The 13,823-nt window shown below is 41.2% G+C and overlaps 2 protein-coding genes across 6 annotated transcripts in view; one reads left to right on the top strand and one right to left on the bottom strand.

Moving 5' to 3' along the window:
- Positions 1-12,939, top strand: part of LOC125447959 (inactive carboxypeptidase-like protein X2) — an 81,060-nt gene extending 68,121 nt beyond the window's left edge. The window contains exons 17-20 of the mRNA XM_048522785.2: positions 932-1,298; positions 7,966-8,105; positions 8,720-8,819; positions 11,188-12,939. Coding sequence (XP_048378742.1) covers positions 932-1,298; positions 7,966-8,105; positions 8,720-8,819; positions 11,188-11,489 — 909 coding nt within the window. The 3' untranslated portion in view covers positions 11,490-12,939. The remainder of the gene's footprint in view (positions 1-931; positions 1,299-7,965; positions 8,106-8,719; positions 8,820-11,187) is intronic.
- elmod3 (ELMO/CED-12 domain containing 3) overlaps positions 1-13,769 on the bottom strand; it is a 173,587-nt gene extending 159,818 nt beyond the window's left edge. For 4 of the 5 annotated variants that reach the window (XM_059641062.1, XM_059641061.1, XM_048522818.2 and 1 more), the window contains exon 1: positions 13,577-13,752. The gene's annotated coding sequence lies outside the window, so the exon portion shown is untranslated. Of the gene's footprint in view, positions 1-13,576 lie in introns of all 5 variants that reach the window. The other variant, XM_059641063.1, reaches the window with a different exon arrangement.
- Positions 13,770-13,823: the final 54 nt, after the last annotated feature.

Raw genomic sequence — 13,823 nt, 5'->3', positions numbered from 1 at the left:
TCCTCAACTGGGATTCCCTCAATAGTGTCTATTCCATTTGCCTTCTGGTCTCACCTTCCTCTCCCACCCAATACCACAGAAGGATTTCTATTCCATAAGAGGAACTATCCTCACATACAGTCACCAACTTTGACACTGAAACATGTTCTGTTAATTAGTGCAATTTTCCCTTTCAGTATTGAATTCAACATTAAGTTCGGGAATTTCATTTTATGACCAGTCCTTTGGCTCTCTGCCAGTAACAGGTCTGCAACTGTCATTTATAGCCTACAAGGCTTATCTTTTGTTTCTTTACATGCCCGTGATCACCTCCTTTTGTCTTGCCCGATTATCCCACTCGAAAATGCAAGAGGAAATTCCAAGCCAGACACTCAATAAGTCCAATACTCTCATCTAAGCAATATCCTATCCTTTTTGCAGCAGAACCTCCCAGCCACAAACTGGCCTGAGCAGTCACTCAAGTACCCACCAGAACTCTACAAAACGCTTAACGGGATAGCTGTGGTCAATTTCACCTTAAAGGAAAATGATGCCTGTTGTAATTTAACAACTCCTGCCTTCAAGCCCCAGTTCTTTAATTTCCTCTAAATTTTCTTAAATTCCACATCATTTCTAACGTTATCAACTCCTGAGAAAATATCATCAACCTGAAACACAAACAATGTGTGTGCATCAATCGCTGACCCTCCTCCTGGATGCAGCCTGGCTTGTTGAGTATTTCCAGTATTTTCTGTTTATATCTGAATTAATCTCAAGGTAATCTCAGTCAGTGACTGTGCTCAAATAATGATCTATGAAAAGACACCATCTTGAATTCTTGTGGGTAAACTGCCAAAAGGTATCTTAACTGTGGAACAATCATTTGCTTTCACACTGCTAGAACATGTGTTTGGAATTGATCTTTTTCTTCTATTCTTTTGTTATTGTTCAGGTTGCAATAGAAACACGTGCTGTTATAACGTGGTTAGAAAAGATCCCTTTTGTTCTTGGCGCCAATTTCCTTGGAGGGGAACAAGTGGTGACTTTTCCATACAACATGGGCAGACCTCAAGAGGAGGAGGAGGAGGAAGAGGAGATGAGGCGAAGGCCACAAAACATAGAGGATTATGAGGAGGATGAAGGCGAAAAGATACGTTACATGGAAACACCAGATGATGCAATATTCCAATGGCTGGCTATTTCTTATGCTTCCGCACATCTTACTATGACAGAAACATTTCGAGGCAAATGTCACACTGATGATTTTACAAACGGTTTTGGAATCATTAATGGGGGCGCATGGCGTCCATCTGTTGGCAGTAAGTATGAATGAAAGCACAATGCGCCATACAGGAATGCAATCCAAAATATCACAGAGGCAGAAGGGGGTTGTGGAATTTAAGCATGAATGAGGTGTAAGTTCTGGTCTTTGAAGTGTGCAGATTCCTTTACCACAGAATCAAGATGGTACACACCGAAGAAAGGAGAAGAATATGCAAACGTGATTTAGTTCATGTAAATTTGGTTGCACAAACAAGTCTTTTCAAAACTTACTCAATTGTTTCTTCCATAGTATTACATGCTTGTCACAAAGATCACTGCTTTTGAAGCAGTACATAAAATGACTTGCAATCTTATCCACAGCACATCGCCTCCAGTAAGTTGCAATTCTTGCCAAAGATTAATTACCAAACACTATTAAACAGATCTCAAATTGCTAAGTAATAACTAGGAGGGACATATATAGTCAAGAACTTGCAACGTTGTTTGAGCAGCTGTAACCTAAGTGGCATGAACAGGTTGTCTTTTGTTGTATGTCTCAGAGAGTAAAAAGCAGATGACTCTAGCAAAATAACATGAGTAAATTTTTTTTTGAAATATAAATATTATCTCTGAACAACTTCAGCTGGGGCCATATGGAATGGAAGTCTCTTAGTTTCAACAAATAATCCAAAATTAAGTACATTCAAAGATTTCCAAAATGAAGTGCTTTCTGAAATCTGATGGTTATGTACAATTCTTTTGTACAGAATTACGCATTTACTGTTTTACTTAGTTTGATGCAGGTTACAACAAATGATCGGTGTTTATCCAGTCACTTTATAAGGCTGAGAGCCTGTAACAATTTCCCAGGGAAAATGAATATTTTGGCCTCACACTGTTGGAATGTTGACATGCTTGCCCTCTGGTGGTTATGAGTGCAAACATGAAATAAATGTACAACAAACCAGAAAACCATTTGCCAATAGATAGAGATCCATAGGACTAGACCAGGAGCAAATTGGCAATCTCAGTCACAGGAGTTTTGAAAGAATCACACAGCATGGAAACAGACCCTTTGGTCCACCACATACTTATCAACCAAGTTTCCCAAACCAAATGAATGCCACTTGCCTGTGTTTTACCAATATCCCTCTAGACTTTGCCAGTCATGTATCTATCCAAATGTCTTTTAAGTATTGTAACTGTACTCAACCTGACAACTGTACCTGCAACCAGCACTTCCTCTGGCCATTCATTCAGAACCAGCCTCTGTATGAAAATGTTGCCCCTCAAGTCCCTTTTAAATTTTTTCTCCGCTCACCTCAAAATCACGCCCCCAGTTTTGAACTCACCCACCTAAAAGAAAAGAGACCTTTGTTATTCACTTTATCGATGTCCCTCATTATTTTATAAACCTCTTTCAGGTCACCTCCCAAACTCCTATGCTCCAGTGAAAGAAAAAGTCCCAGCCAGTCTAGACTCTCCTTATAACTCAAACCCTTCTGTCCCTGCAACATTCTGGTATAATCTTTTCTGAACCCTTTCCAATTCAATAATATGCTTCCTGTAGCAGGATGACCAGAACTGTGTACAGTACTCCAAAAGTGATGTCACCAACCTCCTGTACAACCTCAGCTTGACATCCCAGCTCTTGTTCTCAAGTGTCTGAGCAATGAAGCCAAACATGCTAAATAGCTTCTTAAGCATTTTGTCTACCTTTGAATGCAACTTTGAAAGAACTTGGTACCTGAATCCATTGGTCTCTCTCTGTTTGACAACACTCCCCAAGGCCCTACCATTTATTTTATAAATCCTGCCCTTGTTTGTTTTCCCAAAATGCAATACCTTGCATTTATTCAAATTAAACTCCTCAGGCCATTAGCCTAAGTGATCAAGGTTCCTTTATAATCTGAGATAACTGTCTTCACGAGTGAAAACAACATTTCTCACAGAACATTCTGTGTGTCAGTTATTAAAGATCATTTTACGTATCCACTGCTAAAGGAAAATTTACGGAGGTGAGTTAAACCGAATGATTAAAAAACAACCTTTCAGAGTGCACCTGCTTCAGGACTCAGCAGTACTGGAGTATAAGAACACAGAAATTACATTGGTTCTACAAAACCCTTGTTAGGCACCATTGTAGCACTGTGAGCAGATCTGGGCACCAGACCTGAGGATGGGTATATTGGCCTGAGAGGGACCACAACATATGTTTACAAGAATGGTTTAAACTAGTATGGCAGGGGGGTGGGAAGCTGAGCTGTATACCGGAGGTGAGAGTTGATGCAGGTGAGACAGTAGCAAGAGGTAGACCAGCTAGTGGGAAGGATTTTCCTCGGAAGGAACCAAGGGATCAGTTAAAGTGTGTTTGCTTTAACGCAAGGAGTATCAGGAATAAAAGTGATGAACTTAGAGCATGGATCAGTACCTGGTGCTATGATGTTATGGCCATAACAGAGACATGGGTTTCTCATGGGCAGGAATAGTTGCTGGATGTTCCAGGATTTAGAACATTTAAAAAGAATAGGGAGGGGGGAAAAAGAGGAGGGGGGTGTAGCACTACTAATCAGAGAGGGTATCACAGCTACAGAAGCTTCCATTGTCGAGGAAGATCTGCCTACTGAGTCAGTGCGGGTGGAAATTAGGAACAGCAAGGGAGTAGTCACCTCATTAGGGGTTTACTACAGGCCCCCCAATAGCAGCAGGGAGATTGAAGAAAGCATAGGTCGACAGATTTTGGAAAAGTGTGGACGTAGTAGGGTTGTTGTAATGGGTGACTTTAACTTTCCTAATATTGATTGGAACCTCCTTCGAGCAGAAGATTTGAATGGAGCTGTTTTTGTAAGGTGTGTTCAGGAGGGTTTCCTAACTCAGTACGTTGACAGGCCGACGAGTGGAGAGGCCATTCTAGACTTGGTGCTCGGAAACGAGCCGGGGCAGGTATCAGAACATGTGGTGGGGGAGCATTTTGGTGATAGTGACCATAACTGCCTCACATTCTACATAGCTATGGAGAAGGAGAGGATTAGGCAAAATGGGAGGATATTTAATTGGGGAAGAGGAAACTATGACGCGATTAGACATGAGTTAGGAAGCATGGACTGGGAGCAATTGTTCCATGGTAAGGGCACTATAGACATGTGGAGACTGTTTAAGGAACAGTTGTTGCGAGTGATGAGTAAATATGTCCCTCTGAGACAGGCAAGAAGGGGTAAGATAAAGGAACCTTGGATGACGAGAGCGGTGGAGCTTCTCGTCAAAAGGAAGAAGGTAGCTTACATAAGGTGGAGGAAGCTAGGGTCAAGTTCAACTAGAGAGGATTACACGCAGGCAAGGAAGGAGCTCAAAAATGGTCTGAGGAGAGCCAGGAGGGGGCACGAGAAAGGCTTGGCAGAACGAATTAGGGAAAACACAAAGGCATTTTACACTTATGTGAGGAATAAGAGAATGGTCAAAGAAAGAGTAGGGCCGATCAGGGATAGCATAGGGAACTTGTGTGTGGAGTCTGAGGAGGTAGGGGAAGCAATAAATGAGTTTTTTGCTTCTGTCTTTACGAAAGAAACGAACTTTGTAGTGAATGAAACCTTTGAAGAGCAGGTGTGCATGCTGGAATGGATAGAGATAGAGGAAGCTGATGTGCTGAAAATTTTGTCAAACATTAAGAGTGACAAGTCGCCAGGTCCGGACCAGATTTGTCCTCAGCTGCTTTGGGAAACGAGAAATGCAATTGCTTCGCCACTTGCGAGGATCTTTGCATCCTCGCTCTCCACTGGAGTCGTACCTGAGGACTGGAGAGAGGCAAATGTAATTCCTCTCTTCAAGAAAGGAAGTAGGGAAATCCCCGGCAATTACAGACCAGTAAGTCTCACGTCTGTAGTCTGCAAGGTGTTAGAAAGGATTCTGAGGGATAGGATTTATGACCATCTGGAAGAGCATGGCTTGATCAAATGCAGTCAACACGGCTTTGTGAGGGGCAGGTCATGCCTCCCAAACCTTATTGAGTTCTTTGAGGATGTGACTAGAAAAGTTGATGAGGGTCAAGCTGTGGATGTGGTGTATATGGACTTCAGTAAGGCATTTGATAAGGTTCCCCATGGTAGGCTCATTCAGAAGGTCAGGAGGAATGGGATACAGGGGAACTTAGCTGTCTGGATACAGAATTGGCTGGCCAACAGAAGGCAGCGAGTGGTAGTAGAAGGAAAATATTCTGCCTGGAAGTCAGTGGTGAGTGGTGTTCCACAGGGCTCTGTCCTTGGGCCTCTACTGTTTGTAATTTTTATTAATGACTTGGATGAGGGGATTGAAGGATGGGTCAGCAAGTTTGCAGACAACACAAAGGTCGGAGGTGTCGTTGACAGTATAGACGGCTGTTGTAGGCTGCAGCGGGACATTGACAGGATGCAGAGATGGGCTGAGAGGTGGCAGTTGGAGTTCAACCTGGATAAATGTGAGGTGATGCATTTTGGAAGGTCGAATTTGAAAGCTGAGTACAGGATTAAGGTTAGGATTCTTGGCAGTGTGAAGGAACAGAGAAATCTTGGTGTGCAGATTCATAGGTCCCTTAAAATGGCCACCCAAGTGGACAGGGTTGTTAAGAAAGCATATGGTGTTTTGGCTTTCATTAACAGGGGGATTGAGTTTAAGAGTCGTGAGATCTTGTTGCATCTCTATAAAACTTTGGTGAGACCGCACTTGGAATACTGTGTCCAGTTCTGGTCGCCGTATTATAGGAAGGATGTGGATGCTTTGGAGAGGGTTCAGAAGAGGTTTACCAGGATGCTGCCTGGACTGGAGGGCTTATCTTATGAAGATAGGTTGACTGAGCTCGGACTATTTTCACTAGAGAAAAGGAGGAGAGGGGACCTAATTGAGGTCCCCTCAATTAACTGTGGATGTGGTGTATATGGACTTCAGTAAGGCATTTGATAAGATTCCCCATGGTAGGCTCATTCAGAAGGTCAGGAGGAATGGGATACAGGGGAACTTAGCTGTCTGGATACAGAATTGGCTGTACAAGATAATGAGAGGCATAGATAGAGTTGATAGCCAGAGACTATTTCCCAGGGCAGAAACGGCTAACACGAGGGGTCATAGTTTTAAGCTAGTTGGAGGAAAGTATAGAGGGGATGTCAGAGGCGGGTTCTTTACACAGAGAGTTGTGAGAGCATGGAATGCGTTGCCAGCAGCAGCTGTGGAAGCAAGGTCATTGGGGTCATTTAAGAGACTGCTGGATATGCATATGGTCACAGAAATTTGAGGGTCCATACTTGAGAATCAATGGTCAGCACAACATCGTGGACTGAAGAGCCTGTTCTGTGCTGTACTGTTCTATGTTCTGTACCTGGGCTTCAGAGGTTAAATTATGAGGCGGGAGCATACAAATTAAGCTTGGTTTCTCAAGAATTTTGAAGGTTTAAGGGTGACTTGTTGAAAGTCTTCAATGTATTAACAGGAAGAGTCAGGATATATAAATATTATTGATTTCCAAAGGCTGAAAATTCTAGAACTTGGGGATGCAGTTTAAAATTTCTGGCCAAACCATTGAAGAAACAAGTTAGCAAGCACTTCCATACAGCAAGGGTGTTTGAATGTTTTAATCTCTCTTCCACAAATATGAGGTAATGTCAGGTCAGTTGTTCATTTTAAATCCGAAACAGAGAAACTTTTGTTCAGCAAAGGTATTCAGAGATATAGACCAAAGGCAGGAAAATTGAATAAAGGCACAGATCCACCATGAACTCACTAAATGGCATAAGAGGCTCAAATAGCTGTACGGCCTACTCCTGTTCCTGTGTCCTTAACATTGTAGATGATGGTTCCTTTAAGAATGTGTCATCACAGACTCGAGAGATAATAGATGGCAGCTGGTGTTTATTGGAGCTTATATTTAAGTAACTAGATGGCAGAGATTCTGGTGATTTTGTGATGCAGTGGTAGTGTTCCTATCTCTGGGCCAAAAGACGTGTGATCAAGTGCCACTTACCCAAGACGTATCATAACAGGTTAATTAAAAAAAACCTGCAATATTGGTTTTGTAATGACAGCAGAAACAGAGGCCACAGAGGGAGTGGGGAAACACAAGAACACTGTTCAAAAGTAGTTGATTGGGTAGGTGTCAATTGGTTGGTTCAGTTACAGGTTTTGAATTGGTTAGAAAAGGGGACACGGCAGACAGGAGCTTGTATTCACCATAAAATGCAAATAAAAACATGACACACAGTCAACTGCTTCACTAGATGACTGGCAATATAACAAAAGCATCAGTATATGCCAATCACATTGAAACATTCAAGAGAGCTGAACAGGGTCAAGTGTAGAGGCGTCGCAAACGAGCAGGCAGTTTCAAAATAAGGCTCTCACATTTAAGAATAACAGAAGGAAGAATTTGACAGATCACCATTAATCTTTGGAATCCTTGACCTCAGAGGGGAATGGAAGCTCAGTCACTGGATATATTCAACGCTTGGTTAAACAGATTTCCAATCAATAAAATTGTCTAGTGTCACAGAGAGCACGGAGGAAAATACAGTGAAAGCTCCAGTCAGATTTGCTATTAACTTATTGATTGGTACAGCAGTCCTTTATGTTTTTCCATTTCAAAATATTGTCTGGTCAGTAACACAATTTGTGAAAAGATTGTGTTTCTGAGGATAAATAATTTTTTTTTGCAAAGAGGTGTGTTTCAGTGAGAGTGCTCTGACGGTTATCTTCTTTCCACAGCTATAAATGATTTCACCTATCTGCACACAAACTGCTTCCAGCTCTCCATTTATGTCGGGTGTGACAAATTTCCTCATGAGAGTGAATTGGCAAAGGAATGGGAGAACAATCAGGAGGCATTGCTCTTTTTCATGGAACAGGTATTAGACAAAACACACAAACTGCAAGGTCAACAAATATTAACATTCACATTAAAGTCACAAATGAATAATAGCCACATGGATGAGGTCCACAACAGATAATGTCTGTGGAAAATAGAGGGAACAAAGAATGACAGAAAGTTTTGGTCACTCACTAAAAATGAGAAAAAAAAAGCAAGAGATTATGTTCAGTGGGCGAAAAAAAGAGAGGTAAAATTCAATTTTAGTTTCTCAAATAATCAATAATATGGCTGGAGGCACTAGTGCTAAATTAAGACTGAGGGATAAACTGGAAAGAGCAATTATGAGGAAAACAAGCCAGAAGCTAAACATGCACAAACTAATTTATTGTGGCAAATTATTATGCACTCAAGCAATATTTTTTCAGGTGCAAGAAAATAACTGGAGCATCCAAAAAGGCTCAAATTCAGATTCAGAAGGGAACGAACACGGGCAAAACTTTTAAATGATCAGTTCTGGGCCCAATAATAGGGCATGGCTTGTTTACTAGCTTTACCTTGTGACTAAATTATTTGAAACACATTTTGAAACAAGTAATGTTCTTGCCAAAAATGTTGAATACAAGGATCTTTTGCTCATGCTATTTATTTTAGATCCATCGTGGCATCAAAGGATTTGTTCGCGACTTGGAAGGAAATGCAATTGCAAATGCCACAGTGTCAGTTGAAGGAATAAATCACGTTGTACTAACAGGTAATAAATCTCATCTTCAGAGTTCCGACTGATGCAAATTATCTGCACCAATTAAATTTGCCAGGCTAAACAGCAAGGCTCACTGGAACATATAACAAGCCTAACATGAAAATGGAGACTATTTATACAACGTCTATAAAGTGCGACCAGACTTAAGTTGTGAAGCGTGTTTGAGGAAGGAAAGAATAAGACTGCTAAGATTGTATAGAAGATGAAGTTACAGTTTAAGAGAGAACTGGCTATTGTATTAAGTAGTTAGACAATCTCTGAACAAGAGAGTTTGAAGGAAGAGATAGATTAGAAGTGAAACAGGTTGATTAATTTGGGACTCAGTTGGAAGTTCAAGCATTGTAGCCAAAACATTGATTAAGAAAGATTAAGAAGAAGATGAATACAAAGAGTGAAGTGAAACTAAGGGGACATAATCTTATTAATACAGCTGGTTATTCAATAATTAAAACGGTGGACACACACAAAACAGAGAACCATGGAATTTCTTTCCTCAAAACACTTCGGCTATTGGTAAATGAAATTTCACAATTGAGTGTAGATTGCTGTGAAGTACACCGATTGAGGAATATGCTGTAACAGAAAAAGGGAGGTCCAGATCAGCAGTGTTCCAACTCATTAGCAGAAAAGACTCAAATAATTGAATGCCCTACACGTTACAGTGAAAATCAAGTTGGAAATGAGTGGGGAATCCATGATCCTGCACAAGATAAAATTTGTGTCCATAAGCAAGTGATACATCAAGAGTCCCATCCTGGAAAGGAACAGGATTCAAGTCGAGCTGATGAGAATTCTCTTCTTAAATATGTGATCCCATCTGACCTAATTAAACTGCAGTTTGACAATTTAGGATTTGAGCATCACTGGCAAGATGAGCATTTATTGATCATTCTTAGTTGCATGGAGGGTGGTGGTGACCCTGTATCCTGCATTGTTGTTGATGTGGTGAAGCAGCTATACTGCAGGATTCTAACACAGCTACAGAGAAAGAATAAACAAACCACTCCTAGTCGTCGCATGCATGGTTTGAAGGGGAACGTTTGGGTGGTGGTAGTTCCATGCACACGGAGCTCTTCTTCTTCAAAGTAACTATAGTTAGAGACATGTTGCAGCACATCTTATAACTGGTACATGATGCAAATACTGTGCACTGGTAGAAAAGGGAGTGAACATTTTGAGTAATGTTCAGTGGGCCAGTCAAGAGTGTGGTGTCACCCTCAGATTTGCTGATGATCTAGAATACTGTTGGATCAAAACTGAACCAGTAAAGTATCAGAGATAATGGGAACTGCAGATGCTGGAGATTCCAAGATAATAAAATGTGAGGCTGGATGAACACAGCAGGCCAAGCAGCATCTCAGGAGGTCAGAGATAATGGGAACTGCAGATGCTGGATCAGAGATAATTGTTTACTTGTTATTTCTGATTTGGGACTTCTGGGAAGCCGTTTGAGGTTTTTGCCTCATAATTCCGAGACTGGGCTCATGACCACCACGTTTGTGGGCTAGATAACATCCGTGGCAAATCTGCGTACTCAACTTGGAGGCAAAGGGAAGGAAGGCTCACAGGATCAAGGGAACCTGTCAGAATAAAGTTTTCCAAATATGTCAGGGTTTATCTGGATGTTGTCACTGATTTGACATTCATAAACTGCTAACCATTTGTTAACCTCGATAAATACTGTTTCGAAGCAAATAACCAGGATTGATGAAATATGCAAGATAATAAAATGTGAGGCTGGATGAACACAGCAGGCCCAACAGCATCTCAGGAGCACAAAAGCTGATGTTTCGGGCCTAGACCCTTCAGAGAGGGGGATGGGGAGGGGGTTCTGGAATAAATAGGGAAAGAGGGGGAGGCGGACCGAAGATGGAGAGAAAAGAAGATAGGTGGAGAGGAGAGTATAGGTGGGGAGGTAGGGAGGGGATAGGTCAGTCCAGGGAAGACGGACAGGTCAAGGAGGTGGGATGAGGTTAGTAGGTAGGAGATGGAGGTGCGGCTTGGGGTGGGAAAAAGGGATGGGTGAGAGGAAGAACAGGTTAGGGAGGCAGAGCTGGTTTTGGGATGCAGTGGGTGGAGGCAAAGACAGCTGGGCTGGTTGTGTGGTGCGGTAGGGGGAGGGGACGAACTGGGCTGGTTTTGGGATGCGGTGGGGGAAGGGGAGATTTTGAAGCTGGTGAAGTCCACATTGACACAATCCAGCCTCACATTTTATTATCTCGGATTCTCCAGCATCTGCAGTTCCCATTATCGTTGATGAAATAGTCCTTTTTTTTTAAAAAGTCCTTTTGAGACAGTAATGAACTAAATATTTTCAGGAATGCCCGTGTTTTAATCGTCTACTTATTTCTTCTTCTAGCAACTGATGGGGACTATTGGCGAATACTGAACCCTGGTGACTATCGTGTCACTGTGAAAGCAGAGGGCTATGCGCCTACTACACGTGTGTGTCACGTTGGATATGAGAATGAGGCCACACAGTGCAACTTTAATTTGCGCAAATCCAACTGGCATAGAATTCAGCAAATCATGGAAGAATTTGGACGCAAGCCCATTAACGTGCTCTTGACTCGTGGAAGGAGAGTAAAGAAGATCCGGAAGATTCGGGTACGGGCTGGACATCGGAAACAGCACCAAAATCAGACTCAGACTTCAGAATAGAACATCCCCTTCCTTTGCACAGCATATGGATAAATATCTACGCGTTGTAAAACAGAGGCTCCACTGATCATAAAAACATGCTTATAGAAATCAGTCCATCTAACAGTGAGACCAAGATTTTAATTACAGTCCAATTTTTCAGTTTCATTAGAGTTTGTGTAGTACCTAGAACCTAGATTCAGAGTGAGAGTGAGAACAGATTTCATCTGAAGAAGATACGACTTTAATTAGTGTGAATTCAATCTAACCTGCACACATTAGCAGTTCAGAAGCAACTGCTCATGATGCAGATACCATGTTTTCTGGTTTACTTGGAGACAGGTATTTAAAAAGTACGTCCAACGCCATCGTTAAACACTACTGCAATAGGGAAAAGTGCTACTTCAATTGATAAGCCCCATTTTCTGTGCAAACCAATGGCTGTCAACATTCTTATCAAAGCACTTCCATGGAAATAACTGCTGAGTACAACAAAACTACCACTTCCATTGGCTTCCCTTCCTCCTAAATATGTATTTCAGGTATGGGTCACCAGAAAGATTATTCAGTGAGAACATGCAGAGATAGTTTCGGTAAACAAAAGGCTGACCTGGTACAGAATTTAAAATCAATTGCTTGATTCAAGAACAATTCTGTTAAAGACACAAATCTTAAAAACCCATACCCAATCTTTCCAAACTGCATGACTCCACCAAGTTTTAAAGCACTTGCTTCACAGAGGTAGCCAAAACTTAAAACTCATCAATCTAAGGCACAATGAGAGTGAATGCTTGAGATTCAAGCGAGAGTTAGACAGTACAATCGAAGAGAGTTCAATTATCAACGGAGTCTATAAAGCCAAATCGTCAATTCAAGTCAGAATTAGGTAACAAAGTTTGCCTTCATTTATATACCTGTGGCAAATATACTCATTTCAAGAGCGACCTCCAGGCCAATGCTGAGCAGACGTGCACCGAGCTGTACTCGGCATACTGGGATGCCATAAACAAAATGCTTGTCATGTGGACATCAAATTATAACTGTACCTTCTAACATATGGATCAGATAAACAAAACTGAACACTAGCTGTCTCACAGTAGCAAAAGCACTTGGAGGCATTTCAGTTCTCTCTGGTAAAGAGTTTACAAAGGTCCTAAGCTAACCACCCTGTTACCCTCACTCAGATGTCAAATTCTACATTTATAATCCATCAATGATGTTTGCCAAGATAATTGATAATCTTTCTTTCAATAAACAGAAAGAATGTCGATCTAATAAAGTTTTAGAATCTACCACTACAAGAAACACACAAAGTGCCTTCAAGAAATGACTGCAGCTATGTTGGTGGATAGGTTAAGCAAAGCTCCAAAAGTAAACTTCTTGGAATCTGCCATTTGGTGACTTGCAAATTTCAACAATGCGCCCCCCATTTACAGACTGTTATGTCTGGTCATTAAAAAGCAAATGTTTAGACTTGTGTTAAGTGATTTTATCCTGAGCCACTCAACAATTTCTGAGCAAGCGTAAAAGTCAATGACTGTTTAAGAGTGGCTTTTCAACCTCACTTGATTTTTGATGGAAAGCAAATTTTCTTTGAGAAAACTCTTTTTAAATAGTACAACTAGACTTGTTTTGTTGTGCTAATGTTATAGAGAACATTTATTTTAAGAGGATTAGACATGCAATATTCTAAAGGTTTGTTCTGGCCTGTCGCTGAAGAGTTCCTTTATGTCTTAAAATATCTCAACTATTTTTGCAGAATAAACAACAGCAAACAATTAAGAACTCAGTTTAAGTGTAGTTTAACAGTGATAACTGTGGCTTTCAAACATTTCCCCTACAGAATGGTGTTTGAATAAGGTACAGGACAGAACGAAGCACAGCCTTGTCACTTTTCATCCAAGACTTGCTAGCCATCACTCATTAGCTCGATACCAAAGCGATCAGGTTGATTTAGAGAAAAAGTCTAAAATGTCACTACATGCATATTGTCATGGGTTCAATTAACATGATTTAATCATACAGATCCCCAAAAGATCTTATGTTCTCTCACAAATCACACTCAAGAAACGTAAAAATAAACTTCTCAATCTATTAAAGCTATTTACCTGACAGTCCCATGAAAGGGGACACTTGCTCTCGCTCTGAAACCATAACTTGAGATTGCTGAGGTCAGATTAAGTTTACAGACTGCAGAATTCATGGCAAGACTGTTGGGGAAGCCATGCCGATATATACTTCTGGCTGCTATATCAGGAAATCCAATTCAGAGCCAGTCCAGGTATTTTTGTCTGTCAGACTGTTAAGCCAGTTGCTGCTGAAGTCTTCCCAGTGTTCTTCTGCAGATTGCACCAC

This window comes from Stegostoma tigrinum, chromosome 40, assembly GCF_030684315.1.
Source record: "Stegostoma tigrinum isolate sSteTig4 chromosome 40, sSteTig4.hap1, whole genome shotgun sequence".
Lineage (NCBI taxonomy): Eukaryota > Metazoa > Chordata > Chondrichthyes > Orectolobiformes > Stegostomatidae > Stegostoma > Stegostoma tigrinum.
This window is presented reverse-complemented; position numbering and strand designations above follow the sequence as displayed.